Genomic DNA, 27,966 nt, shown 5'->3' with positions numbered 1-27,966 from the left:
GTTGGTACACACCTTTAATCTCGGCACTCAGGAGGAAGAAGTAGGCGGAGCTCTGTGAGTTTGAAGCCAGCCTGGTCTACAGAGCGAGTTCCAGGACAGTCAGGACTGTTACAGAGAGACCATTTCTTGAAAAACCAAGAGATCAGAAATAAGACAAAGATGTCCTCTTTACCACCTCTCTTTAACTGCATTCCACATACTAGCTAGAACAACTGAGTAAGAAAAGAAATACGAGGCTTCTAAACTAGACGGGGAAAGGTGAATGATGTGCATTCACAAATGGTATGACTTCACACACAGTAAAGCCTGAATAACTCACTCAAAAAGAACCTCTGCAGATGCCGGGCAGTGGTGGCACACGCCTTTAATCCCAGCACTGGGGAGGCAGAGGCAGGTGAATCTCTGTGAGTTTGAGGCCAGCCTGGTTTACAGAGTGAGTTCCAGGACAACCAGGGCTACACTGAGAGACCCTGTCTTGAAAAACAAAAATAAAAGAAGCTCTGCAGCAAATAACTGAGTTTGCTGAATCAATGTACAGAACTCAGTTGTATTTCTATACATTATCCATGAATAACTTAAAAAAAATAAAAAGGCAATAATTCTACTTTTAGTCACATTGAAAAGAACAAAATACCATGGCAGGTGGAGTTTTGGGAGTTCGATGTCAGCCTGGACTACAATATCAAGATCCAGGCCAAACAGAGCTACTTAGTGAGACCCTGTCTCAAGACAAACAAACAAAAACAAATTACTTAGTAATAAATTTAACAAATATAAAACTTGTACCATGAAAATCTAAAATACTGTTAAAAGAAGTTAAAACCTGGGGCTGGAGAGATGACTCAGAGGTTAAGAGCACTGACTGTTCTTCCAGAGGTCCTGAGTTCGATTCCCAGCAACCACATGGTGGCTCACAACCATCTGTAATGAGATCTGGTGCCCTCTTCTGGCCAGCAGTCATACATGCTGTATACGTAATAAATAAATAAATAAATAAATAAATAAATAAATAAATAAATAAATAAATAAATCTTTAAAAAAAATGCAAGTGCATGTGGTAGCACACACTTTAAAAAAAAAAAAGTTAAAACCTAAATAAAAGAAATGCCATCCTATGACCATCGACAGGAAAACTTAAGTACTTGTAAGATGGCATTATTACCCAAAGTGGTAGAGAGATCCAATGGAGTTCCTATCAGGATCCCAGATGGTTTTGTAAAAACCAAAATATTGATGCTAAAGTTCAAATGAAATCACAAAGGACCCAGAATGGCCCAAGCAATCTTTAAAAAGAGCAATGTTGGAAGACTCACACTTCCAAATTTCAAGACTCCAGTTCAGAACAACCCACTGAGACAGCAGACAGAAGCAGGGGCCAGAAATAAACTCTTGGGTGAGTGGCCAGCTGACCTGTGACAAGGACATCAAGGACATCCCATGGGGAAAGTACAGTCTCTTCAACAAAGACATGCCAAAGAAAGGCAGCCCCACCTCTCACATGAAGTAAGTGAAAACCGAAGTATAAGAGCTAAGAGTGAAACAAACGACTCAGACGTCACCAAGTTCACTTTTGAGGATCAGTGAACATTATCAAGGGGGTGAAAAGGATTCAGGGATCAGGAGAAAATACGCATAAGTCATCTATGTGCTAAGCCGCTAGGGTATATAAAGAACTCCTACAACTCAGTAAGACAGCCCAACTTAGAAGGAATTGGGTGTGTACTCAGAGGCAGGGCACTTTTCTAGCCTGTGTGGGGCCCTGGGTTTGAACTCTAGTGGCACAAAAGATAGGGTGGAGGGATGGGCAGGAAAAGGAGTCTAGTAGATATTTCTCTAAATGATCCATGATCATGTAAAAAAAAAACCTCAAATGAAAGCCACAGTTAAACAGCACTCATACCCCTAGAACGGCTGTTACCAAAGTCAGAAGTAACAGTGTTCGTGATGGTGCAGGACACCTCAAATCCTCTCTACTGCAGGTAGATGTAAAACGGCAGAACCAGTTTGTGAAAACATTTTGAAAGAAAGAAAAGAAGTATTGCTGGGCCGTGGTGGCGCACGCCTTTAATCCCAGCACTCGGGAGGCAGAGCCAGGCAGATCTCTGTGAGTTCGAGGCCAGCCTGGGCTACCAAGTGAGTTCCAGGAAAGGTGCAAAGCTACACAGAGAAACCCTGTCTTGAAAAACCAAAAAAAAAAAAAAAAAAAAAAAAAAAAAGAAAAGAAAGAAAGAAAGAAAAAGAAAAAGAAAAGAAAAAAACTATTATTATCCCTCAAGTCCACTCCAAGAAATACAGTAACTTAGGGCTCTACAAAAACCTGTACACAGGGGTTGGGGATTTAGCTCAGTGGGAGAGCTAGGCAAGTGCAAGGCCCTGGGTTCGGTCCTCAGCTCCAGGAAAAAAAAAAAAGCCTGTACACAAATGTTCGTAGCAATGTTATTCACAATAGCCAAACAACAGAAACAACCCAATGTCCAACAATGGAAGAACGGATTAAAAAGATGATATATACTGTTCAATGGCATTATTCAGCCATAAAGAAATGAAATACTATTACATGGATGAACCTTGCCAACGTTTGCTCAGTGAAATAAGCCAGGAACAGAAGACCACACGTGATTCTGTTTGGGTTTTTTTTTTTTTTTCTTTTTCTTTTGGTTTTTCGAGACAGGGTTTCTCTGTGTAGCTTTGCACCTTTCCTGGAACTCACTCTGTAGTCCAGGCTGGCCTAGAACTCACAGAGATCCGCCTGGCTCTGCCTCCCGAGTGCTGGGATTAAAGGCGTGCGCCACCACCGCCCAACATGATTCTGTTTCTTAACCCCGACCCTAACCAGGGGCTGGAGAGTGTAAGCAGCACACTCACTGGCGCGGGCCTGCGACAACGTCTGCCCACCGCGGAGTGGATCTCAAGAACGGAAGGGGACACTGAGATCAAGTCCACTTTCACTCTGCTGTGCCGCCACTACAACTATCACCCCAACCCTCAGGAAGCTGAGGCAGGAGGATTGAGTTCTAGGTCAGCTGGGCTACTGAGTGAGACCCTGTCTCAAAACAAAGAACTTCCTATAGTGATGTCGCACTGACACACGAACACATGCAGAAGAGGACATATTGTGAATTCATATGATGTGCTGTCGCACTGACATGTGAACACACACAGAAGAGGACACACTGTGAACCTGTATGATGTGCTGTCGCACTGACGTGTGAACACACGCAGAAGAGGACACACTGTGAGCTTATACGAGTTGTACTGGTCTGTGCTGTTACTAGCACAGAGCAGGAGGTTTGAGTACTATGTGGCTGACCTTTGGTAGAAGTCCATCAGCTCACTGACAAGGACTGTGCACGCTGCTTCCAGGTCTCCATCACAGCCTCCCAAAGCAGACGGTGCTGGGAAGAAGTGCTCATAGATGGCCCACTGGTGGAAGTCATGTCTGCAACAGTTGAACACCGAGGTCAGTTCTGAGGAAGACTTTATAACCAGGGGTCCAAGGGTCCTTAACATCCTGAAGTGGTCTCCATAAGAGGAACATAGGACAGGGCATGTGGCACACACCTTTATTCCCACCACTTGGGATTGTAATTCCAGCAGAGGCAGGAGGATTGCTAAATTTGAGGCCAGCCTGGTCTACAAATCGAGTTCCAGGATAGCTAAGGCTGCTATACAAAGAAACTCTATCTCAAAAAAAAAAAAAAAAAGAGGAACACCCAGTTCCAGTGACTGGGCAAAGTGGCAGCTAGCATCAGCAGCCTGAGAATTCAGAGTGGAGTGAGGCTTCATTGTCTACAAGAAAAGGGACCAGTGCCGTGAGAAAAGCCACTGTCAGGGGCAATCCTGTGACCAAAGCCCAGGCAGTGTTAATCCTGCAGGGTGACGGCTGACTACCTCAGTGAACCCAGTCAATGGAGCAGGCGGCCACGCCGATGTGGACTGAGTTATCCGGTGGTCAGCACCACATACACCCCAATAGGGAAATAGCTGAGAATCCAGACTGTGGATTACAGGTCAGTGGTCAAGGAGAGCCGTACCATCTATGCTGTAGGGAAGGGTCTCAAGGATGTGGTGACTGTGGTCCACTAAGTGGAAACAGCCAAATACAAGTGAGATATCCCACACCACAAAGAGTGGGTGAGGGAGACGGAGGGCAGCACTCTGCCCATGAGGGCTGAGATCTGCACAGAATCTATTCAAGTATCAGGTGTGCAATTACAGCAGGAAGGGTGGCTGGGAGTGACTTGTCAGTGGGGTTTTTGCTGTGCGTGTGAAAGGCCTGCAAAAGGGGGCGGGGGAGAATCCCTAAAACACGCCTAAATACCATCTGAAGGTACCAGTGGCCCAAGGGGTTAAAAAGTGAGGTTGTAGCCGGGCGGTGGTGGCGCACGCCTTTAATCCCAGCACTCGGGAGACAGAGCCAGGCGGATCTCTGTGAGTTCGAGGCCAGCCTGGGCTACCAAGTGAGTTCCAGGAGAGGCACAAAGCTACACAGAGAAACCCTGTCTCGAAAAAGCAAAAAAAAAAAAAGCAAAAAAAAAAAAAAAAAAAAAAAAAAAAGTGAGGTTGTAGAGGCTGGTGCGATGGCTCAGCTGTTAAGAGCACTGGCTGCTCTCGCAAAGGATCCAGGTTCACTTCCCAGCACTGACATGGCAGCTAACATCTGCCTGTAACTTCAGTTCCGAGGGATCTGCCACCTTCTGGCCTGGCCTCTGTAGGTACCAGACACACACATGGCACATCCATAAGCATACATAAGTTATTTTTTTTAAAGCGAGGTTATAATGAGGCCTCAAACAAACAAAACCCATCAAGATGTACCCGGTTTCTGGGGCCCATCAAGGCCCTTCTGGGAGCCGGCTCTCCATGCACCCTATTGCCTCACAGCAAGTAGCCTGATCTACTGTCCCAGTGTGGCCACTGGCTCTTCCAGGGCCTGTCTTGTAGCCTCAGACCATTCATCGTGTCTACCTGTGCTTTTACCAAAGTGCACCGAATACACATTCTTTCTCAACTTGGGCTCTGGTGTGTAGGGTGCCTTATAGGTAGGTGTGTCTCAGTTACTTTGTAACCCCAGCTTCTGGGACATTCTAGAAGTGTCTGGCACGCGGTGGAAACCCAGTGTTTTTTCAATAAAGAAATGAATGACTGAAGTGCTCAGACATGACCCAGTTAACCTGAACGTAAGATGGCTGTATGAAACAGACTGTGACGATGTTTTAGGGGCCAGCTCCCCTGAGCGCTTACCTGTCTGTATCTGAGAGAACATCAGCTTCAGGTTGAATTTCCAATTCTAGCTGTACCCAATCTCTGTAAGTTAACTGAGGGATGGAGACATTCAGGGTAGGGCGGATGAAACACAAAACTCACACGGCTTATAAGCATTTGTCATTTTATCTGAAAAACAGAGATCTGTGCTCTGCTGTAATGAAATGGAGAACTGATGCATTATGGAAACATATTGTGTACAGGCTCTGAATATGAAATTAAAACTAGTGAACCAGTCCAGTTTTGCTTGTTTGTTTGAGGCAGGGTCTTACTCTGTACCTAGGGCAGGCCTTGAACTTACTATGGATGGCCACAAATCTGTGGTCATCTTCTTGCTTCAATTCCTCTCTGAGTTTGAGGTCAGCCTGGGCTACAGAGTGAGTTCCAGAACAGTCAGGGCTACAATGAGACCCTGCCTAAAACAAACAAACAAACAAACAACCCCCCCTAACCCTTGATGTACAATCTGCTTCAAATATTCCTGGCATCTTTTTTTCTTCCCCGAGACAGGGTTTCTCTGTATTCCAGGCATCTTATATCTCGTTTTTTCTTATGGAAATTCTTAGAGTGCTCTCCACATACCATTGTGCCCTAATCAAAAATCTCACTTTGTGTAAAAAACCCACATGACAGACCATCCCTCCACACAGTCCCACCTGGACAAAGTTCAAGGCAGACAGATACGATGTAACCAGGAAGCAAAACTGCAGATGTCCGAAGACATGACAGGGCTCTGAAGAGCTGATGAGCTCCTGGCTGCTGCTCCACCTTTCCTCACACCGCTCACAGCACCACACCCACCCTTATATAGCCAAACCACAAAGACGTGATAAAACGATTTTCCCCAAACTAGACAAACACGTTAGGAAATAAAGGACATGGTCTGTTTGTGCAAATCGTGCCAGGTTCCAGTTGATGGGCATAAGCTAGAGGCATGGAGACACCAAGGCCCCATGATAGGGCTGCTGTGAAGAGTGATTGCGGGGAGAAACCGAGCCCAGCAAGGTCTTCTGGAGTGTCCCTTCACAGTGACCACAGTGAAAGTTTCAATTCAACCAAGTATTGCTCTGGCCTCTCAGGAGACACAGAACCCTCTTACACCCAGGTTTCTTCCACCCCCCTCCAACCCCAACACACACACACACACACACACACACACACACACACACACACACACACACACAGAAGCAGCCAGGACATGTGACATGGTGGAAAACATGGAGACTTACATAAAACTCCTTTTCCTTCAGCAGCTCTTGGAAGCTGCTCCATCTCCACAGAGAGAGTGCAGCACTCTGCCAGTCTGCAGAAGGAAGGTACAAGGGTCTCCAGGAGACGGAAGCTGTGTGTTCTGGAGGACAAGGTGCTCTGGCCTCTGAGAACACCCTTAACATAATAAACTGAAACTGAAAGTGATAAGTTCACAGTGAGACAGGGGAACAGTCACAGACACACCCAGAGAACCCACCAGAAGATCTGTCTGTCACCCTCTAGGGGACCCAAACCAGCCCTGACATACACAGCATTTCAGTGAGCAGGGGAGGAGGCAAGGAGGAAGAGGGGAGGAGGCAAGGCACTTCTCCTTGGGGTCTTCCTAAAACCTGGCCTTTCTGGTGAAATTTGGGGTGGGTGTTTTGAGAGGCCTGTAACTCCAGCTCAAGAAGTTCTGAAGCCCTCTTCTGGCCTAACCTGTACTCCCTGCCCTCATACAATTAAAAAAAAAACAAATGAAGAAAAAACTTTCACAAATCCTCCTGCTTCAGCATCTCAAAGATGTTTTCTCTTTTATTCCTAATGTGAAGCCTACAGTCAAAATCCAATGGTTATACACAAGAGGCGCCCATCAGAATTCTAGGAGTCTGAAGTAATAACTTGGTGGTAGGGCACTTGCTTAGTACATGTGAGACCCGAAGTTTGATCTCAGAACTTAAAAAAACAAAACAAAAACAAAAACCAAAACCGAACCAACCAGCCAAACAAACCAACCTCCCAAAACCAAACCATACAGAAGGATAACTGTGGTTTAAGGGGGAAGAGTATTTTTTTTTAATGACTTCTTAACTTTTAACTTACCTGTGTTATAAACATCAGTATCTATTCAAAGGAGTAGCATATACTTAACAACTGACATCTTAGCCCCAACTTAATCTGAGAAAGAGATACAGCAGCAGTATTCAGCATGAAAAACTCCCCAAGCAGACAGCCAGGTTGTCCCAGAGACAGCCTGATGTATCGTGCACCCATAAACTGAGGTAAACACAAGAAAGCTGCAGAACCCAGAGACCTTCAGGTCAAAAAGCAGGAATCTGAAACACATACCCTTTTGATCAGGCCTGGAGATAAACAGCTGTGCAAGGCAGCCAGGGGCTGTGCAGAGAACTTGCATAAACAGTAAGAAATTGCTGCTGTACAGAATCTGCAATGAGGGAAAAGTAAACTGAATTTACCCAACCGTCTTCGGTGTATTCTGAACTAGATGATTTAAAGAACTGTTGGACCACCTTGGTTTCAGGCTCAGTGTCTCCTGAGAGGGAGATGCTGCCTCCAAAAGCTCACATCCACACTGAAGGCAGGGAATGACAGGCACACAACAGCATGTGTGAGCAAAGGCACACTCACTGGATAGGTGTGAAGAGCCATACCAAGACACAAAAGGAACGAAGCATACACTGCCCTGCTCTTGGGTCATTCGGTGGAGGGCACAGACAGGAAGGCTGGTACAGGCACCTCTAGCTCAGTGAGCATCACTTGTGTTCTTTTGTGAGAGTCTCAAGAACTCACACGCTCCACGTCTTGGGAGAACACAGTATCTGTGAGCACAGCTCAGCCTCATGTGCCTTTGGCCACTAGGAGACATGACTGGTCACAACACTGTGTGCAGAAGCAAAAGATGACATGGAACCGAGAATAGAGGCCTTTGTCCCAACGCCTGACCTTGGGAAAAGGACTTTCTTGGGGGATCAGACAATTATAGAATATTGCAGTTTTCTATATGGCTTAGTTTATACAAATAGCTAAAGCTTAAAAGTGAGCAAAGATGAGGCTAGACAAATATCACTGTGAACCTGAGTAGACCTTAGGAATTTATTAATTTGTTTTGAAATTAATTAATTTCATTTTATTTTATGTGCATTAATGTCTTGCCTGCATGCATATCCGTGTGAGGGTGTCAGATCCCCCGGAACTGGAGTTACAGATAGCTGTGAGCTGCCATGTGGCTGCTGGGAATTGAACCTAGGTCCTCTGTTAGGGCAGCCAGTGTTCTTAACCACTGAGCCATCTCTGCAGCCCTGGAATTTATAGATCTTGATTATCAAATATACCTCATTTATCAAGCATATGTTACTTATCTAAATTTTCTAGCAGCTTGGTGTTAACTTATGTGGGAGTAGGCACTTATCAAGATATAATGGTTCCACAGTGGCGGGGATTTTTTCCCAAAGAATTATTTTGTTTAGCGAGGCTGCCATTTTATACATTTCCATCCTTCACAGCACACACAAAATTTCCCAAAACAGCCAAACAACCTCCACCATAGGACAGCAAGGATGTCCTTTGCCAAGGATGTTTATAGTAGTGGGGTTTTTTGTTTGGTTTGGTTTTTCGAGACAGGGTTTCTCTGTGTAGCTGTGCGCCTTTCCTGGGACTCACTTGGTAGCCCAGGCTGGCCTCGAACTCACAGAGATCCTCCTGGCTCTGCCTCCCGAGTGCTGGGATTACAGGCGTGCGCCACCACCGCCCGGCCACAGCAGTGTTAATGTCAGTGACAACTTTCAACTTCATCGGCTCCCTAAGGCACGAACAAACGTAAACACCTATTAAATAAATAAAAACCTAAAATATTAAGGGATGACTCTTGGGCGACTCATTTTCTGCACCGCTCTCTCTAATTTGGTACCAGGAATTGAACCCAGGGCCTTATTCAAGCTGAGCACAGATGCTATCACTGACCATGTATGCCCCATCCCTGGGCTCGCTCTCTCTTTATTTTTTTTAATTTTTGGTGATTTCATTTTTCTTTTATGTGTATAAATGTTTTGCCTGCATAGATGGCTGTGCACCAGGCATGCGCAGTGCCCATAGAGGCCAGACGAGGGAGTCAGAGTCTCTAGAACTGGAGCTAGAAATGGTGAGCTGCCATGTGGGTGCTGGAATAGAACCTGGATCCTCTGGAAGAGCAGCCAGTGTTTTTAACCACTGAGCCGTCTCTCCAGCCACATGGTCTCTCAATTTTATTTGCTGAGTATTTCTCACTTTTCAAGAGGGGGAAATACTGCTGAGGAACTCAGGAATGACTTACTTCATGCAGAAGAGCAGAGATTCCCTTGTGCGGAAGGTCAGGAGGCTGTTCAAAAACTCAGGAACACAAAGGCTGCCGGTGGAGGCAAGAACACCAGGATCCACCTCTGGAAGTATGGACTTGGACTCGCCCAGATGGACGGCAAGGGCAGCCAACCCCAGCACATGAGGGGCGCTCAGGCTTGGGCCCTGAAATAAGGACAGAGTTAACGATAGTCTGTTCCCTAGCTAGAAGACTCGAAAATCACTGAAAAGTGGAAGGTGGCATCAGTGGAGGCTCACAGCAGCTGGAGAAGTGACCTGCAGGATGCAGGAACCTACCTGGTGATGGAGCAGCTGGCAGAGCCGAGTGAGCACTGCAGGGAAAAGCATGTGTCCACAAAGGGTCCTCACAAAAAGGACAGCCCAGGGGCTCTGCCTGCAAAGACAGAACAAGTCACTGGCTGGTCGTAGCCCTGTCCACTCCTTCCACGACCAGTCTAGGCACAAGAGCCTATACAAGGCTTCCAAACGGTGGCCTTTATGTAACACAGACTATCAGTCTTCAATGCGGTCCCTACCCGACAAAACAGCCTAGTCATCCACTCTTGGAACAGAGCTTCCCCTGCTTGGTCTCAGCACCCTAGGAAAGATGGAAATCACCCTTACCTCTCCGGGGGCACAAAACTAGAGGCTGCCATTTGGTTCTGACAGAAGGCTGTGAGCAGGAGATCCACAACCTGGGAAGAGAGACATCACTGTGAGGCTTTGGCCTCCTACATCTGGGAGTGACCTGTACCAAAAGAACCAGAGTAAAGGCTGCACTTAATTTTTTATTTATTTTATGCATGCAGCGGCCAGAGGGCAACTCTCAGGAGTCAGTTCTCTGCTACCACCTCACAGGAAGTGGGGAGCAAATTCAAGCTGTCAGGTTTGCATTTGGAAAGGAAGCTGCAATGCAACTTAGCACCAAGTCCCTGGACTGCACCAGGATACTCGTTACCACACAGGCAGAAACTTGAAGGTGCCCAGTGGGAAGACAGGTAAACCTTGATTTGTCAAAGGTAAAAGAGTAAATATGAGCTTTGGGGTTAAAACCAGCCTTCGGGGGCTGGAGAGATGGCTCAGCGGTTAAGAGCACTGGCTGTTCTTTCAGAGGTCCTGAGTTCAATTCCCAGCAGATCTGGTGCCCTCTTCTGGCATGCAGGCAGAACACTGTATACATAATAAATAAATCTTAAAAAAAAAAAAACAAAAACAAAAAAACCCACAAAAAAAAGCCCAGCCTTCGCCACATAGGCTTCTTTAAAATGCAAAAACAAGCTGGTGGAACACACCTGTAACCCCGACACTTGGGACGTGGAGACAGGAAGAGCAGGAATTCAGGTCCAGCCTCAGCTACACAGTAAGAGTAAGGCCAGCTGGGCTACAGGAGACCCTGTCTCAAAAAAACTTCTAAAAAGGTAAGAACACCTTTAGCCACAAACAGGCAAGGGAGGCTGGCCACCTGTGGCGTGGCCAGTGCCTGCATGCTCAACATCTGACCTTTTACATAACCTAAGAAGGGTCATAGCTGAGTCCTAAGGCCTCACAGACATACCTCCTGGTCCTGTGTCCGGAGTGTGGGAGTAAGGATGCTGAGCTGGATCTTTGCTCTCCGGAGGCTGCCATCATCGTTACTGTGACCCAAAACAGCATTTAGTCTTTCAGAAACCACAGCCACCTGAGCAGATATAACTGCAAACGGAGAAGTCAGATACGTTCAGAGCAAGCCTGGGAAGGAGCAACATGAAGAAGTGCTGGCAGGGCCTTGTAGGATACTAAGTAGCACTGGCCACGCTGTTACACCCCAGCGTGGAGCCGCCTCTGAATGGAGGGAAGGGGGGCCACCCTGCAGCAGCCACAGCCCCTCTAAGGGGAGACTCCTCTATCTGTCTAAGCACAAAGCCCGGTTAACCGAAGGTACCCGGCGCCACTGCAAAGGCCTCAGTAACTCACTAGAGCATGCAAACCTCTGTGGCTTTGTCAGAGCTGACCTGGCACCCATTGGTCTTTCGCTTAAGCCCTGGAACTCTTCCTAATGTTCCACAAATGCTACATTCTGAGCTGGATGTAGTGGTGAAGGCCGACAAATCCCAGCACTTGGGAGGCTGAAGCAGGAAGAACATTTGAGCTCTGAGATTAAGGTCAGCCTGAGCAAGGGAGCGGAGCCCATATGCACATGCACACACAAAGCCACACACAGCACCACGCTTTACACAAGCAGCCTAGGCAGTTGTGCTTTGACATCTGTATACCTGGCCCGAGGAATTGTGTCAAGGATCCACAGCCTCAGCAAAGCTGTGGCAATGCACAAGTTGGTGAACGCCTCCCTGTGAGGCTAAGCTTGGCTTCTATAAACATCAATCCACAGTAAAGTAAAATCTATTATGCATAAAAATAGATTTTGGGTCTGGATGTGGGTCGTCACACAATAAAGGATTCATGTGCATGTGAGTGATGGTGCCTGGAATCCAGAAGAGAATGTTGGATCACCTGAAGCTGGAGTTACAGGTAAGTTACCTGATATGGATGCTGGGAACCAAAGCCAGATCCTCTGCTTAACTGCTGAGCCACCTGTCCAGCTCCAACTCAAAAGTCTGTGCTTTGTTGTTTGTTTGATTTGTTATGTTTTGTTTGTTTGTTTTGTTTTGAGGAAGGGTTTCTCTGTGTAACCCTGACTGTCCTGGAACTCGCTCTGTAGCCCAGGCTGGCCTCGAACTCACAGAGATCTGCCTGGTTCTGCCTCCTGAGTGCTGGGATTAAAGTTGTGCGCCACCACTGCCCAGTCGTTTTTTTGTTTTTAACAACAGAAACTAGACGAGCACATCCAGTCAAAACTGTGGTGAATTTACTTTAAATTGTACATTCACTAAAATAAAACCCTGGAAGCAGTGCCAGTCAGTTACTGAGGTCATGGACCGCTGCACAAGTCAGAGCTTCGAAGTCCCACAGACAGATGCTCTGAACTCAGTGCTTCATAAATGCTCAGAAGCAGAAACAAAAAGGAGGGAGAAGCCCAAGGCGCTTGATGTTGGATCTACTTGGACAGTCAATAAGAACCTGTGCTCACGGACTTCAGTCTCCTTCCTCTCCAGCATCCGTCCTATCAGGACACAAGAAAGACAACCCCCTCCTGTCTAGGGAGTGTGACAGTAAGTGAGGCTATCCCCATCATTCCGACTCTTCACTTAGTCTAGTCTGTGGGCACGATCATCCGGCAAATGCTGAGCTACAGGCATGACAGGCCAGCCTCTGCCACTATGGCTACATGCATGCACACAGCACAAACACTCTCCCACACACAGCCCCATCCCCCTTTCTTACCATCATATTGGGTGGGGTCTGTCATTAAAGCTCTGAGCTCTTCAAGTGCTGCTGTGAGCAGTCCCAGGGGCTGTTCAGCACAGTCGGGCTCAGTCCTTTTTCCTGGGGTGGCATCTGAACCGGGGAAGGACATTTTAAAAATCAGGTCAAATGGTAATAACACTCACTGGGATTCTCTATTATAAATAGAAAAACCTCATATACTTGGGAAATGCTGATGTGTACTGCTTTTGTGTGGATAGCACTCAGTTTCTGGGAGCTTTTCTCTTTGACTCTGGATATTACATATAATATCAAAAGTAAAAATATTGAGACTGGAGACCGTCTAATATCAAAAGTAAAAAAATTGAGACTCCATAGCAGAACATGTGTCTGTAATGTACTAGGTTTAATTCCTAGCAACATATTTTTTGTTGTTGTTGTTGTTGTTTTTGTTTTGTTTTATCATTTTTGGTTTTTGGAGACAAGGTTTCTTTGTGTAACCACCTTGGCTGTCCTGGAACTTGTTTTGTAGACTAGGCTGGCCTCAAACTCAGAGATCCACCTGCCTCTGCCTCCTGAGTGCTGGGATTAAAGGTGTGCACCACCACTGCCCAGCACAACATATATTTTTTTAATATGTGCATTGGTGTTCTGCCTGTATGCACGTCTGTGTGAGGGTGTCAGATCCTGTAGTTACAGACAGTTGTGAGCTGCCATGTGGGTGCTGGGAATTGAACTCATGACCTCTGAAAGAGCAGTCAGTGCTCTTAACCACTGAGACATGTCTCCAACATACATTTAAAAAAAAAAAAAAGTTTATAAACAAGTTTAAGCAAAGAAAAGAGGAAGCCTGAAGAGATAGCTGAAGGGTTAAGAGCACCACCTACTCTTCCAGAGAACCCAGATTTAAGTCCCAGCAACCATGCTGTGGCTCACAACCATCTGTAACAAATATCACATTTTCTTTCATATGCAGCATCTAGATTTAAAAAAAAAATGCACGAAAGTAAAAAGAAGGATATTTGGGGGGTTGGGGACTTAGCTCAGTGGTAGAGCTCTTGCCTATAGCAAGGCCCTGGGTTAGGCCCTCAGCTCTAGAAAAAAAAAAAAAGACTATTTGGGAAGAGGAAGGGGACCAATGGGAGATGGGTGGACATGAGAGTAACTAGTGTGATATGTGACCGAAGTACATAATATATGTATGAGAAAGTCATAATGAAATCCAGCATTTTGTATAATTGATATAGATTAATTAAAAAATGTAAACAGAGCACTTGTGATGTGACTGAGTTATTCAGTTGGTAGATTCCTGCCCAACATGCACAAAGCCCTGGGTCCAATACCAGCACTACACATAGAACTGGGCATGGCTGCACATGCCTGTAATCCCAGCACTTGGGAGGTGGAGGCGGGAGGTTCAAAGGTTCAAGGTCCTTCTCAGCTACACAGAGAGTTCAAGGCTAGCCAAGGATATGAGACCCTGTTTAAGTAAATCAATAACTAATGGAAAACTCAAAGACAAAACGAGCGACTCCGTCTGATGCCCCCTCTTACTGTCGTCACGCTGGCCGTCAGAGGCACACGGCCTTGAAGAATGGGGTGGAGAGAACATGCTAGCCACACACTGCAGGGACGGCGGCTCACTGACCAGCTTCCCAGAGCCAACAAGATCTATCGCTGTTCTCAGACATGCAAAGATCCCCAGCACAGGGTTGGACAGATGGCTCAATGGTTAAGAGCTCCAGCTGCTGGGTTTGATTCCTAGAACCCACACGGTGGCTCACAACTGTCCGCAACTCCAGTTCCAGGAGATCTAACCCCTCTTCTGGCCTCTGCAGACACCAGGCAAACACATGATGTACAAACATACACACAGGCAAGAACACCCACACACATAAAATAAAACTAAAAAACAAAACAAAAAACCCCTGCAACCTGCTACAAACCAAATTGTCCAGTTAGAAAATAATTATACCTGACTGCAGCACTATGCTGTGGGCCTTGAGCTACGTGTGAAGACACCAAATACAGAGGTGGGCTTCTACCTCACGCTTCCCAGGAGGTGGGAAGGCGGCTGACTGTCAAGGCCGCCACGACAACAACCATGAGCTGCTAACACACTGTTTGGTCCCCAGGTGCCGTGGTCAGGCAGTCACGGCCTCCTGAAGCCGGCTGACCACTGAGGATGCCGATGCGGGTGCTGGTGACAGACACATGACGGAAATGGAAAGCACAGGGACAGAAGGTGACCAAGAGCCTTACCTTCGGGCTGCTTCTCCTTAGCAGTGGCACAGGCTTGGCGGTAGGCACCGTATAAGGACGAGGGAATCTTATCTGCTCTAGATAAAAAGCAAGCAGTGCCCACGTCACCCATGACAGTGTTCAGGTTTCTGATTCCAAGGCCATTACACCAGTGTATATTGTATTGTTCTGTGTTTTATCTCTTTTTTTTCAGTGCTGGGGATTAAACCCACTAGGCAAACACTTTACCATAGAGCTACACCTCTAGCCATTTATTAGTTTTACAAGAAAACAAATCCCATTTATGATTTTAAAAGTATATATATAGAGAGAGATTTCAGTGGTACCTACGATTTTTATAACATATCATGTATTAGTAATAAATATTGAGTGCTAATTTTAAAAGATCACTAGACTATTCAGGTGACACCCAGCAGTCTGTGGGATCCATCTCCAGATTGCCTCTCTTGTGATGATTCTGGCCTGTCGGCTGGGTTTTTGCTTTGGAGCAAAGGCTTCAGTCTGAATTTTGCCAATTTCAGATGGTCGGGTCTGAGGTAGCCTCACGGCACTATGAGGATATTTGTGCTGAACTCTCCCGAGTCCATTTCCAGGGCCATTCCAGAGCCGTGTGTTATACAGAGGGCAGTCCGGGTAGGTGTGACAGCCCTGCCCATGCCACCAGGTGGCTGTTGCCAATGCCACTGCAAACACATGGACAGCCCCAGTTCCTATCAGCACCTCCACCTCACTATGAGAAATACCGTCAGTGAATTCGGCTCAGACAGGACTAGGAGTGCAGCTCAGTGGGAGAGTCGCCCGGTGTGTGCAGGGCCCTGGGTTCGACTCCCAGCACCACAAGAAAAGAATTTAAAACAACTAGATGAAATAAATTTTTTCGGTTGTTTTGTTTTGATCAGAAAATGTCTCACTGTGTAGCTCTGGTTGACCTGGAACCTGTTATTTAGACCCAGCTGTCCTTAAACTCAGAAGAGAACGGTCAGCCACTACTACCAAGGATTGGATGCACCTCCAGGCCCAGCTTAAAGTAAAAGTTACATGGAAACCTAAAAATGAAAAGATGGAAGGAAGGAAGGATGGATGGAAGGAAGGAAGGAAGGAAGGAAAGAAGGGAGGGAGGGAGGGAGGGAGGGAGGGAGGGAGGGAGGGAGGGAGAAAAGGCATAAAGCAGCTGACGAACAGTCGTTTACAAAACGGAGTCCATAGCCAAGTCCATGACTGCAAATGTCAGCAGACAAACGTTTTTATAACACATTCTGCCAAACCTTCAACAGAGCAGAATCTTTGATTCAACAAATAGTTCCAGCAAACAGAAAGAAGTTACCCAGTTCATTTTACAAGATGCTAAAAGCTGCCAAGATACATAAGTGAGAACCACAGACATAGGCATAAAGCCCACTCTGTGTATAACGACATTAAATACAGTTCAAGCCAGACATGGTGGTACATGCCTGTAATCCCAGTTCTTAGGAGGCAGATGGAGGGAGGTTAGCCTGGGTAAGACCTGTATCAAAATAATACATAAACCAAGTATAGTAGTGCATACCTGTAATCTCAGCACTTGGGAGGGGGAAGCAGGAGAATTGGGAGTCCAGGGTCAACCTGAGCTCTAACAAGGTCAAGTGCGGGCTACATGAGGCTGTTTCAAACAGCAGCAGACGTGGCTTGAGGGCTTCATTAAAAACATAGAACTTGATACATTTGCATGTTATCTTTCCACAGAGCTCATGCTAATCTTTTCCGTAACATTCCAACTTTAGTATACGGCCAACTGAAGTAAATAATCATGGATACTATGTAAGTGTTTTAAAGTGATCTGGATACTAGGTAAGTGTTTTAAAGCGATCTCCACTTTTCTATGTATTTGAAATTTTTTCCATTATTTAAACATGTTATTTGACAATTTCACACATGTACATAATGTATACTGAATGCTCTCAACCCCCAGCTCTCCATCTCCCTATTATCCTGTCTACAAATCCCTTTCTCCTGTTGGGTCTCTTTGTATAGTTTTATGACCCGCTGAGTTTAACCAGTGATGTCATGGATTTGGAGCACTCTCTCAGAGCTTTGTGGGCTCAGCAGAGGGTGCACAGCTGGAGACAATGTTTATCCATCTTCCAGAAACCATCAAGAACCAGTAGTTCAGCAGTAAGAAATACACTCCATGCCCCCTCCCTCTCTGACTAATTGTTGACAGGGCCTGTTTTGTCTTATGTGGGCTGCTGCAGGTAACCACACTTGTTAGTTCCTGACTGCTATGGTTAGACAGAGTATAAGCGATGGCACTTCACAGCCCTTTACCTTATTTTCTGGCTTTTACCTAGTCTAAGGCTCAGGAAACATTGTAGAAGAAAGGGAAGCAAGCATATGGAATATCTTATATAAAAAATAAAGGCCAGGCTGGGCAGTGGTGGCACACGCCTTTAATCAGAGGCAGGTGAATCTCTGAGTTCAAGGTCACCCTGGTCTACAGAATGAGTTCCAGGACAGCCAGGGCTATATAAACACTGCCCTGAAAAATAAATAAATAAATAAATAAATAAATAGATAAATAAATGACTAAATAAATAAATAAAGGCCAGTGTGATGGCACATGCTTTAAGTTCCAGGACAGCCAGGGCTATACAGAGAAACCCTGCCCCGAAAATAAATAAATAAATGAATAAATAAATAAATAAATAGGCCAGTGTGATGGCACATGCTTTAATCCCAGCACATAAAAGACAGAGACAGGAGTAGGTCTGAGTTCCAGAGCCACTTGGTGATACCCTATTTCAAATAAATAAATAAAAAGATGATAATACATAAATAAAGAATCTCAGCGATAATTTTTTTGGTTTGTTTGGGGTTTTTTGTTGTTGTTGTTTTTTAAGACAAGGCTTCTCTGTGTAGACCTGGCTGTCCTGGAACTTGCTCTGTAGACCAGGCCAGCCTCAAATGCAGAGATCCACCTGCCTCTACCTGAGTGCTTAGATCAAAGGCATGCGCCACCACTACCGCTCACCTGGAGCCAATATCTTATGAATAAAACACACGTGTGGTAAATTTCTCTACAAAAGAACTCAAACTCTTTGCCCTATTAAAACCCATTGGAAAAAAAAATAAAACAAGGAAAACCCACTGGCCACAGAGCAGCCTCTGGCAAGCTCCTGCTTACCTCCTCAGGGTCTCTATAAAGGTCACCCGGGAGTCAGGAACCTCTGGGAGCTGTGAAAAGAGCAAGCATGTGAGCAGCAGGCAGGGAACGTGTCTCCCAGAGGTGTGGGTAGAAGATGAGCGTGCACTCACCACTCTCGGTGTGAGCAGGGCAGGGAGGAAGTGTGACAGGTAGTAGGACCTCCTGAATATGCTGTAGTACAGAAAGACAGACACACTATGATGAACGCGGGAGAAAGGCTTCTTCCACCAACTCCCTCCCAGCCTAGAAGGGCGGTTCTCGGTCCAGCCTTTCATTTTTGTTCTCTTTCATTTCATTTCTAAGACAGAGTCTGATGCAGCCCCAGTTGGTCTCAAACTCACTATGTGGCAAAATCCCGAACTCCTGCTCTGCCTGCCTCTGTCTCCCAGGCACTGAGACACAGGTGGGTGCACCAGGCCTGGCTAGCCTCTAATAGCGATCATGTGGTTTGTTTTGTTTTGTTTTGTTTAGGCAACATCTCACTGTGTATCCCTGACTGGCCTGAAACTTGTTATGTAGCCCAGGCTGGCCTGAAACTCACAGAGATCTGCTCACCTATGTCTCCAAAGTACTGGGATTAAGGTGTGAACTACCATGCCTGGGCTTGACCGTGTTTTTAAGTCTTTTTTTCCCTCACTGTTTTAGGATGAGTCTTACAAAGACTCCCTGCGTTATCAACAAGCCTATGGTCCATGATATCTGGACCATGTTTACTCTCCTGAGGACTGGCCATGGAACCCATGTTAATCTAAGGCTATGAGGGTTGCAATGAGGCCACCATGAGCTTTCTGCTTGGAAGCGATCTCAAAACCCCATGAGTTGGGCTCAGCTGGGCTAGACAATGAAACTGTCTCAAAGCAAAACAAAAATGACAAAAAAAAGTAGACACCACAGACCCTCCCTCACTCTATGCCACCTCAAGACCTCACCTTGGGCACAGCATCCACACTGGCTCCTGGCTCCCATGATAGAAAGAGACCTCCGTCCCCATGTGACTTTGGGATCACAGTGGGACAGACTTCAGAGCCCCAGCATACCAATGGCAGCACGGCCATGTCTGGATGGGCTGTAGCCAGCAGATGCTCTACAGCAGCCTCTTCCTACCTGGCCTCCATGACAGCCATCGGGACTTTCCCTGTTTGTTCAAACACCACGACGGCCTTCTCGACATCCTGGATCGCTTGGCTCTTAGGCTAGCTCGGCACAGGGAGGGAGAGAGAAAGAAGGAAGACTTGAAAGCGAGTAAGCAAGCCTAGAAACCTGGCAGCCACCTGCTGCTCCTTGTTGCCCTGAGTTTCTGGACATGTGAGAGGTGAGATGGGCCCTGTACAACCTGGGAGAGTCACAAATCCCCCAGGTCCTGCTTTCTGGACTCACGTGGGCCCTAGGTCAGCTCAGCTCCAAAGGCCAGTGCCTTCTCCTAACTGCTCTGCCGGCGGTGAGACGTTTCTCCACCTCTCCTCCCGGCCTCCACCTCTCCTCCCGGCCTCCACCTCTCCTCTCGGCCTCCACCTCTCCTCTCGGCCGCTCTTCCAGGTGACTCAGAATAGAGACTGAGCTTTGAGATTTCAAAACGATCAGGAAATGTCAGAGCTAGGAGTGGTGGCAAATGTCTGTGATCCAAGTGCACAGGAGGCTGAAGAGTGTACAGACAGCCTGAGCTACATGAGCCGTCACAAAGAAAATAGGGATGGGAGAAACAGAGAGAGGCAAATGTCTCCGGGATAACGCCTGCCATGCAAGCCTGGGAAACCTGAATTAGAGCCCCTGGGCCCTCACGAAGGAGAAAACACTCCACAGGTTGCCCTCTGACCTCCACACATACTCTGCATACCTCATCTCTGTGAGTTCAAGGCCAGCCTGGTCTACAGAGTGAGATCCAGGACAGGCACCAAAGCTACACAGAGAAACTCTGTCTCGGAAAAAAAAAAAAAAAAATCAAAAAATAAAATAAAATAAAAATGGGCCAGCAAGATGGTCCAGTAGGTAAAGGTGCTTGCCACAAAGCTGCCAACTGAAGTTCAATCTTTGGGACCTACAAGGTGAAAAGAGAGAGCTAATTCCCTCAAGTTATCCTCTACTGCACATGTACCACACCATGTGCATGTGCACACACAAACAAGTATAGTAAAAATTAGATAAATTAAAATTAATGAAAAAACACGTAAACTAAAACATCCTAAGGAGAGTCCACTGTGGCACTGACCTGTCTTTGAACATGGCCACTCTGCTCAGCGAGTGTTGTCATACAAAGACTCCAAGGGACAGTACAGGGAAATCACTTTCAGGAAAACAGGTGACCTAGCTTCACTGGAGATGAACTAAGCAGAGGTTTCTGAGAGCCAAATTACTCACGTCAAAAGACAAGCAACCCAAGACTGTGGTCGACCAAAAGCAGTGCTCATCACTGTTGTGGAATGTTATTTTAACTGGGCAAAGATATGTTAAATGTGTTCATGCTGTGGAATATTGCTTTAGCTGTGCAAAGGTGTGTTACATTTGTTTACGCTGCATTTGTTTAACGATGCAAAGACGGGTTGCATTTGTTTCCCCTTGCCTGCCTAAGGCACCTGCTGACCTAATGAAGAGCTGAACGGCCAATAGCTGGGCTGACAAAGAACAGGTGGGGCTGGTGGGCGGAGAGAATAAACAGGAGGAGAAATCTAGGCTCGAAAGGAATGAGAGAGATGGGAAAGAGAGAAGAGGATGAGGGAGGTGCCCGAGGCCAGACACGCAGCCTCCAGCAGACATGAAGAGCAGGGTAAGTAAGATACACAGAGGGAAAGAAAAGTAAAAAGTTCCAAGTCAAAAGAAAGATAAAGAGAAACAAGTTAATTTAAGTTAAAAGAGCTAGTCAGAAATGAGCCTAAGTTAGGCCGAGCATTCAAAACTAGTAAGTCTCTGGGTCATGATTTGGAAGCTGGTTGGTGGCCTAAAAGAAAAAGCCTGATACACATTACCTCAGCAATGTCCCCAGAGGAGGACAAGTTCTCATAGAGTCCCATATTCTCCAGAGAAACCTTCAGAGGGGAAAAACAAGCATGTGAATACAGACAGCGACAGGAAATGGTTACTGCCAGGCAGGGCTAGAGCAGTGGCCTGACTTGCCTTGAGGTCCGCAAGCCTTGTCTTGGCCAACGAGATGTAGTCTGTGAGGAGGGAGTGGTACTTGCTTGGGACCAGTGGGGGGTGGAAAATATGAACCTACAAGAAAACACAGTACAGCAGTGTTAGCCACAGGATACCACGGCACTCTTCACTGGGACATTAGTAGCCCACGGCAGTGAGGACAGTGACTATAAGAGATGGCCACCAGCAGGCATGAGACACGTAACTTTTGAACAAAAGTTGAGCGTGGTGATGATGCACACCTGTGATCCCAGCACTCAGGAAGCAGTAGCAAAGATCAGGACAAGTTCAAGGCTAGCCTGGTCTACCTAGCAGGTTCCAGGCTAGCTAGAGGTGTACAGTGATACTCTGTCTCAAACAGACCCACAAGAGAAGGCTGCCCTTCCTTCCAGGGAGAAAATTAAGAAAAATGTACTGTGGCTGGTTCTCTGAGTAGGAAGGAAGCCAAGGGTAGGAAGCAGCAGCTCCACACCACCGGCTCTGGAGACTTCATTGTCTGGAGACACAAGACCCAGCACCTGCACAGCCTGTCAGGGTCCAGACTGAGTCCAGGTCTGTGATTAGAGGACCTGCTTCAGATTTGTGGCTGAATTTACAGAAAACTGCCCATGGGTGCCAGGTTTAAGGAACAGTGAGTCCAGGGAGAGCCAGATTGCCGTGCTCCACAGTAAATGCAAGTTCCAAGGGCAGGAAGGAAGAAACTTGTCAAAGAACAGGAAACATCCGTAGAATTTGCCTGCGGGTCTGCACAAACGACCTCACGTTCCTCATGTCTCCAAGTGTGAGTTAGAGTCAGAGAGTGAAAGGAAAGGCTCTCAGTGTCCAGCCTTCTCACTTCTCAGGGCTGGAGGCTGAGACACTCGGAGAAGCTCAGGACAGGATACTTCAACAGCTGGTGTGTGTGTCACAGAGCAATTATCTATCCTGCACCTGCCAGTCTTAAAGCTTGACCACAAACAACAGTGCATAAAAAAGACAGGGGTCCAGGCTTGGGGCAAGCGGACAGGTTCAGTTCTAGTTCCCCGTGCTGACTGGAGTCTGTTATTCCTTTGCTCACATATCCCCGTTCAGTTTGGAATGTAAATCAAACTTTCTAATAAAAACAGCATGAGAGCCTCAGGGCCCCAGCCCCAAAGTAAGTGGGGGGATGGGGCTAGCTGATAAAAGGAAAAATCATACTGCCAAGCCTTCCTTCCTTCCTTCCTTCCTCCTTTGAGACAGTGTTTCACTGTTCCTCAAGAAGGATTTGAACTCCTGGGGGCCTGTAGTCTCATGCCCAGGCTCTTGAGTAGCTAAGACTGTGCTCAGCTTCAGACGTTTTGGGAGTTTCAGACAGGGTCTTGCTGTGCGGCCCTGACTGGCTTGGCTTAGAACTTACAACCCTCCTGCCTTAGCCTCCCAAATGCTGGGACCACCGGACTGTGCCACTACCTGCCTTCAAGACTTGTTTGTCTTCTTGTTTTGAGACAGACAAAGCAGTCCTGGCTGTCCCAGAACCTCCGTTGAGCAGACCTCCCTCAAACTTACAGTGACCCTACTTCTGCCTCCCAAATGCTGGGATTAGAGTGTACCACACCACAACTTGTTACAAATATTCCATCAGTAGACTTACATAAAGCCTTTTTTAAAAAACAAAACAAAAAATCTGGAAGAAATGATCATGATAAGTTTGGAGATATCTCTGTCTAGTTTTTGTCTTGTTCTGTTTTTAAGTAAACTTAGTATGTATGGGTGTTTTGTCTGCATGTATGTTAGCCCATCATGTGTATGTCTGGTGCCTGCACAAGCCAGAACACAGCATTAGATCCCCTAAGAACTGGAGTTACAGCCAGTTGTGAGCAGCTATGTGGGTGCTAGGAATTGAACCCAGGTCCTCTGGAAGGACAGTGAGTGTTCTTAACTGCGAGCCAGCTCTCCAGCACCCAGAAATTTGAATATCATAAAACCATATCATTTTACTAAAGCAAAAAATAGACCCTCCTACACCCACTTCCTCCATTGTATCTTTCTAGACCCGACCTGGACCGGCTCGTACTTCTGAGAGCCTATGTGGAGGCACTTTATCGCACACTGACAGAATACATTCTCTTCTCCTGAGGAGGATGTGTGGGTGCTTCCTGCACACCTGAACTGTCTGTCAAAGGGCAGAGACCAGTCCTGGCTCAGTGTGATCTTCCATATAGGACACCATGAGCAGACAGCCTCAGGATGCGGCTGTTGGCTCCTTACCTGCATGTACCGAGCGGGTTCCCAGGGCACCAGGTCAGACAGGAACTTGAAGAGGAAGACCAGTGTCTTCTTGCTGCAGCTGTGGTAGCCAAGGGAGCTCCCAAAGGACTCCTGCAGAGAGAGATCACATCGGGTACTGCTCAGAAGTACCCACTTTATGGGCCGTGCTGTCTAACAAGAGCTCGGTAGCCATGGTCTGCCCCAACCGAAAACTGCTGCTGAAAAAAAGAAAAAGTAATTTTGGTTCAGAGACTTAAATATGTGATAGATGGACCAGTTTATTAAAGGAGAAGCTACAACTGCTGTGAAAATAGTATCTCTGGACAGAATGTGGTGGCTCGGACCTGTGATTCCAGAACTCTGGAGGCTGAGACAGGAGGAATGCTACCAGGATACACGGCAGGCCAGACAGGACTAAGAACGAGGCCCCGTCTCAAGACGACAACCGACAAGAACAAAAAAGAGGCGTAGATATAGCTCAGCTGGTAGAGCGTTTGTCTAGCATGCATAGTGCCCCGAGTTCAATTCCCAGCAACCCTTTAAAAACCAGGTAAGGCAGTGCAAGCCTGTACTCCAGCACTCTGGAGGTGGAGGCAGGTGGATCAAGGATGAAGTTTATCTTCAACAATGAGTTTGAGGCCAGCCTGGGTTACATGAGACCCTGTCTCAAAAACAGTAACAAAACAAGCAAAGTAAAACAACAAAAATACTAAGAATGGGTCCCTGTGACTATCAGGAACACAACCTGTCCACCTGGCTAAGGCTCTTAACATCAGCTGAGACTCTCTTGAACACATTTTTTGTCTCCAAACTCACCAAAATCGGAAATGACATTACACACTGGGCAGCCAAGGAAAAAGGCTCAAAGTGCTGCCTCCTGACCCCAACCAGACATTATATATTTTATTGTGGAAGAATGCATCTTGTCAAGATCAGCCAATTCTTTTGCATGTTAGTCTGCAGATACTAAGCACCATTCAGCCAGGCGGTGGCGGTGGCGGTGGCGGTGGCGGTGGCGGTGGCGCACGCCTTTAATCCTGGCACTTGGGAAGCAGAGGCAGGCAGACCTCTGAGTGCGAGGCCAGCCTGGTCTACAGAGTGAGTTCCAGGGCAGCCAGGACTACACAGAGAAACCCTGTCTCGAAAAACAACAACAAAACTAAACAGCATTCAACAAGAAAGGAAATTGTTAATAATGCCATGCTAGTTTCTGAGTACAAGAAAGGGAACTCAGAGACATAAACTGTCTGCAAATGCAAGGAGAGCAGCTCAACACCCCTGGATCCAGACTCTGACACAGCTGAGTCTATTCAGGGGCTGCTCATAACCACCCAACTCCCACCTGTATTTTCTAACTGCTAGACTAGCTAAATGGAGCCAAAGGGACACACATTCAGGCCGGGGGTCACAGAAGTCACTGACATCCTGGGACAAAGGTAGTTCTTTTCTGGGGCTAAAGAGATGGATCAGCTGTTGAGAGCACTGGCTTCTCTTGCAGATGACCTGGGTTCAGTTCCCAGCATCCTCATGGTGGCTCATAATTACCTGTAACTCCAGTTCTAGGGGATCCAATGACTTCTTCTGGCCTCTGTGGGCTCCTGGGAGCATGTGTACACATAAAACTCATGCAGACACACACACACACACACACACACACACACACACACAAATAAATACCTTTAAAAGAAATCACAGTATTTCACAATGCAGAGATATACATGCAAGCAAAACACCCATATACATAATAAAATTATTTTTTTAAAAACTAAATAAAATTACATTTAACTATAAAGGATGACATGGTACAATGACACTGTCAGCAACCATATACACACACATTAATAGGGTTTTGTTGTTTTTTTTGTTTTGTTGTGTGTGTATATGTGGGTGACAAGGTCTCACTCCTGGCTAACCTGGAATTCACTATGTGGTCTCAAACTCAGAGATCCACCTACCTCTGTCATCTGGGTGCTGGGATTAAAGGTATATGCCATCACACCCTGGCTTACATTAATTCTTTTGTTGCTTTATTTTTTTAAAGATTTATTTATTTATTTATTTTATGTATGTGGGTGCTTGGCCTGCGTGCATGTCTACACACCAGAATGGCATCAGATCCCACTACAGATTATGAGCCACTCTGTGGGTGCTGGACTTGAATTCAGGGTCTCTGGAGGCGCCCTCAGCATTCTTAATGACTGAGCCATTTCTCCAGCCCCACATTAACAGTTTTAAAAAATATATGGATTAAGAGCCAAGCAACATAGTTGACTCCAATTTAGAAAACAACAGACTAGGACAGGTGAGATGGCCCCCTGGGTAAGGGCACTTGTACACAGGCCTGACAACCTGAGTTCAAGTCTCAGATCACACAATGTGGCAGGAAAGTGTTGGAACTGAGTCCAAGAATGGATTCGTGTGAGAATTCTGAGCGCTTATGAGAAAACTCCAAGAAAACAAGATGAGAGCCCTGTGATCTGTTTCTTCAAAAAACATGGAATTGTTCTTGGAATGTGCTCTCATGCCCCTCCCAGGTGTAGCAGATACGGGCGAGTTGACTTTAAATTATTCATTATGACTGGCTATTGTTATTTGCTTATATACCTCGATGGAAAAACATGTTTTTGCCCTGTCCATGTTTTGCGGCTTGTCCTTGTGATTATGTACAGCTTGAACTCATGAGAACTTTACTCAGAAGACTCTTCTTAACCCTCAGGGTATAAATTGTCTGATGCTCTGAATAAAGTTGGCTATTGCATAAGACTTTACTCCAACTCATTTTTAGGCTCCACTCTCTTAGGTCTAACTGCCTCAAGAGTGGTAAACAGACTCCAGAGAGCTGTTCTCTGACTTCCACATGCCTACCATTTACGTGCATATATATGCATACACAGACAGACACATATAACACACACACACCACAAATTAAATATATTAAAACTGGAATTCAAATACTAAACCTACAAATATCGTCAACTAAAATGCAACCAGCCATACAGGTAAGTTGGGTCCATTTTAAATTATATCTCCTCCTTAATGAACCAGTGAAATAGTTCAGTTTGATGATCTGAGTTCAACCCCTGGATCCCGCATGGCAGGAGAAAACTGAATCCCATGAGCTGTCCTTTGGCTACCACACGTATGCTATGCCGTATGTGTACCCATTGGCCCAAAATAAATAAAACTGAAGTGAAAATAAGTAAGTTATTTTTCCTTTTCTGTTTTCTTTTTCTTTTATTTTGAGACAGGGTCTCACTATATATCCCTAGCTGGCCTGGAACTCACTATATAGACCATACTGGTCTTGAACTTAAGAGATCTACCTGCCTCTGCCTCCTGAGTGCTGGGATTAAAGGCGTGCGCCACCATGCCTGGCTTATAAATTATATCTTTAAAAGATATTTTGTTCATAGGTGCCATCTTCTACTTTGAGACAGTCTCTCTTGCTGTTCACTATTGCATATGCTGGGCAAGCTATCCTGTGAGCATCTGGGGATCTCCCATCTCACTGTAAAGGTGCTGCACTAGAGATGCATGCTACTGTTTCTGACTTTAGGTAGGTTCTGGGGATTTGAACTCAGGGTCCTCATGTTTGCATAGCAGGTGTTTTACCCACTGAGCAATCTCCCCAGCCCTAAATTATATCACTTTTTAAAATTTATTTATTATGTATATAGTGTTCTGCCTGCATGTATGCCTGCACACCAGAAGAGGGCACCAGATCTTATTACAGATGGTTGTGAACCACCATGTGGTTGCCGGGAATTGAACTCAGGCCCTCTGGAAGAGCAGCTAGTGCTCTTAACCTCTGAGCCATCTCTCCAGTCCCCTCTCCTCATTTTACCTTTTAAAATCAGCTTTATCAAGATATAATTTAGGGGGCTGAAGGGATGGCTCAGAGGTTAAGAGCACTGGCTGCTCCTCTAGAGGATCCAGGTTCGATTCTCAGAACCCACATGGCAGCTCACAACCAGCTATAACTCCAGTTCTGAATCCTTGTTGCCTCGTGGGTACCAAGCACACATAGGTACATCGACATACATGCAACCAAACACTCAAACACATAAAGAAATGAAATGAAAATGGAATCAAAAGGTTAAAAGGAGGGCTGAGGAGATGGCTCAGCAGTTAGGGGCATTTGCCACTCCTCCAGAGGACCTGAGTTGGGTTCCCAGCACCCACACCAGGTGGTTTACAGCCACCTGGAACTCCAGCCCCAGGAATCTGATGCCCTCTGACCTCCTTGACAAGCCTGTTGACCAGAGTTTGATCCC

General features: G+C 46.3%; 1 protein-coding gene across 1 annotated transcript in view; it reads right to left on the bottom strand.

Moving 5' to 3' along the window:
• Nucleotides 1-27,966, bottom strand: part of Fanca (FA complementation group A) — a 55,628-nt gene that overhangs the window by 10,604 nt on the left and 17,058 nt on the right. Inside the window, exons 15-30 of the mRNA XM_059263851.1 lie at nt 23,693-23,803; nt 21,443-21,538; nt 21,295-21,354; nt 19,439-19,527; nt 18,445-18,505; nt 18,314-18,363; nt 15,154-15,230; nt 12,910-13,023; nt 11,144-11,280; nt 10,213-10,283; nt 9,886-9,982; nt 9,566-9,753; nt 7,585-7,681; nt 6,495-6,671; nt 5,245-5,318; nt 3,311-3,439 (exon numbers count right to left, since the gene is read on the bottom strand). Coding sequence (XP_059119834.1) covers nt 3,311-3,439; nt 5,245-5,318; nt 6,495-6,671; nt 7,585-7,681; nt 9,566-9,753; nt 9,886-9,982; nt 10,213-10,283; nt 11,144-11,280; nt 12,910-13,023; nt 15,154-15,230; nt 18,314-18,363; nt 18,445-18,505; nt 19,439-19,527; nt 21,295-21,354; nt 21,443-21,538; nt 23,693-23,803 — 1,628 coding nt within the window. The remainder of the gene's footprint in view (nt 1-3,310; nt 3,440-5,244; nt 5,319-6,494; nt 6,672-7,584; nt 7,682-9,565; nt 9,754-9,885; nt 9,983-10,212; nt 10,284-11,143; nt 11,281-12,909; nt 13,024-15,153; nt 15,231-18,313; nt 18,364-18,444; nt 18,506-19,438; nt 19,528-21,294; nt 21,355-21,442; nt 21,539-23,692; nt 23,804-27,966) is intronic.

The sequence above is a fragment of the Peromyscus eremicus genome, chromosome 5, assembly GCF_949786415.1.
Source record: "Peromyscus eremicus chromosome 5, PerEre_H2_v1, whole genome shotgun sequence".
Taxonomy (NCBI): Eukaryota; Metazoa; Chordata; class Mammalia; order Rodentia; family Cricetidae; genus Peromyscus; species Peromyscus eremicus.
This window is presented reverse-complemented; position numbering and strand designations above follow the sequence as displayed.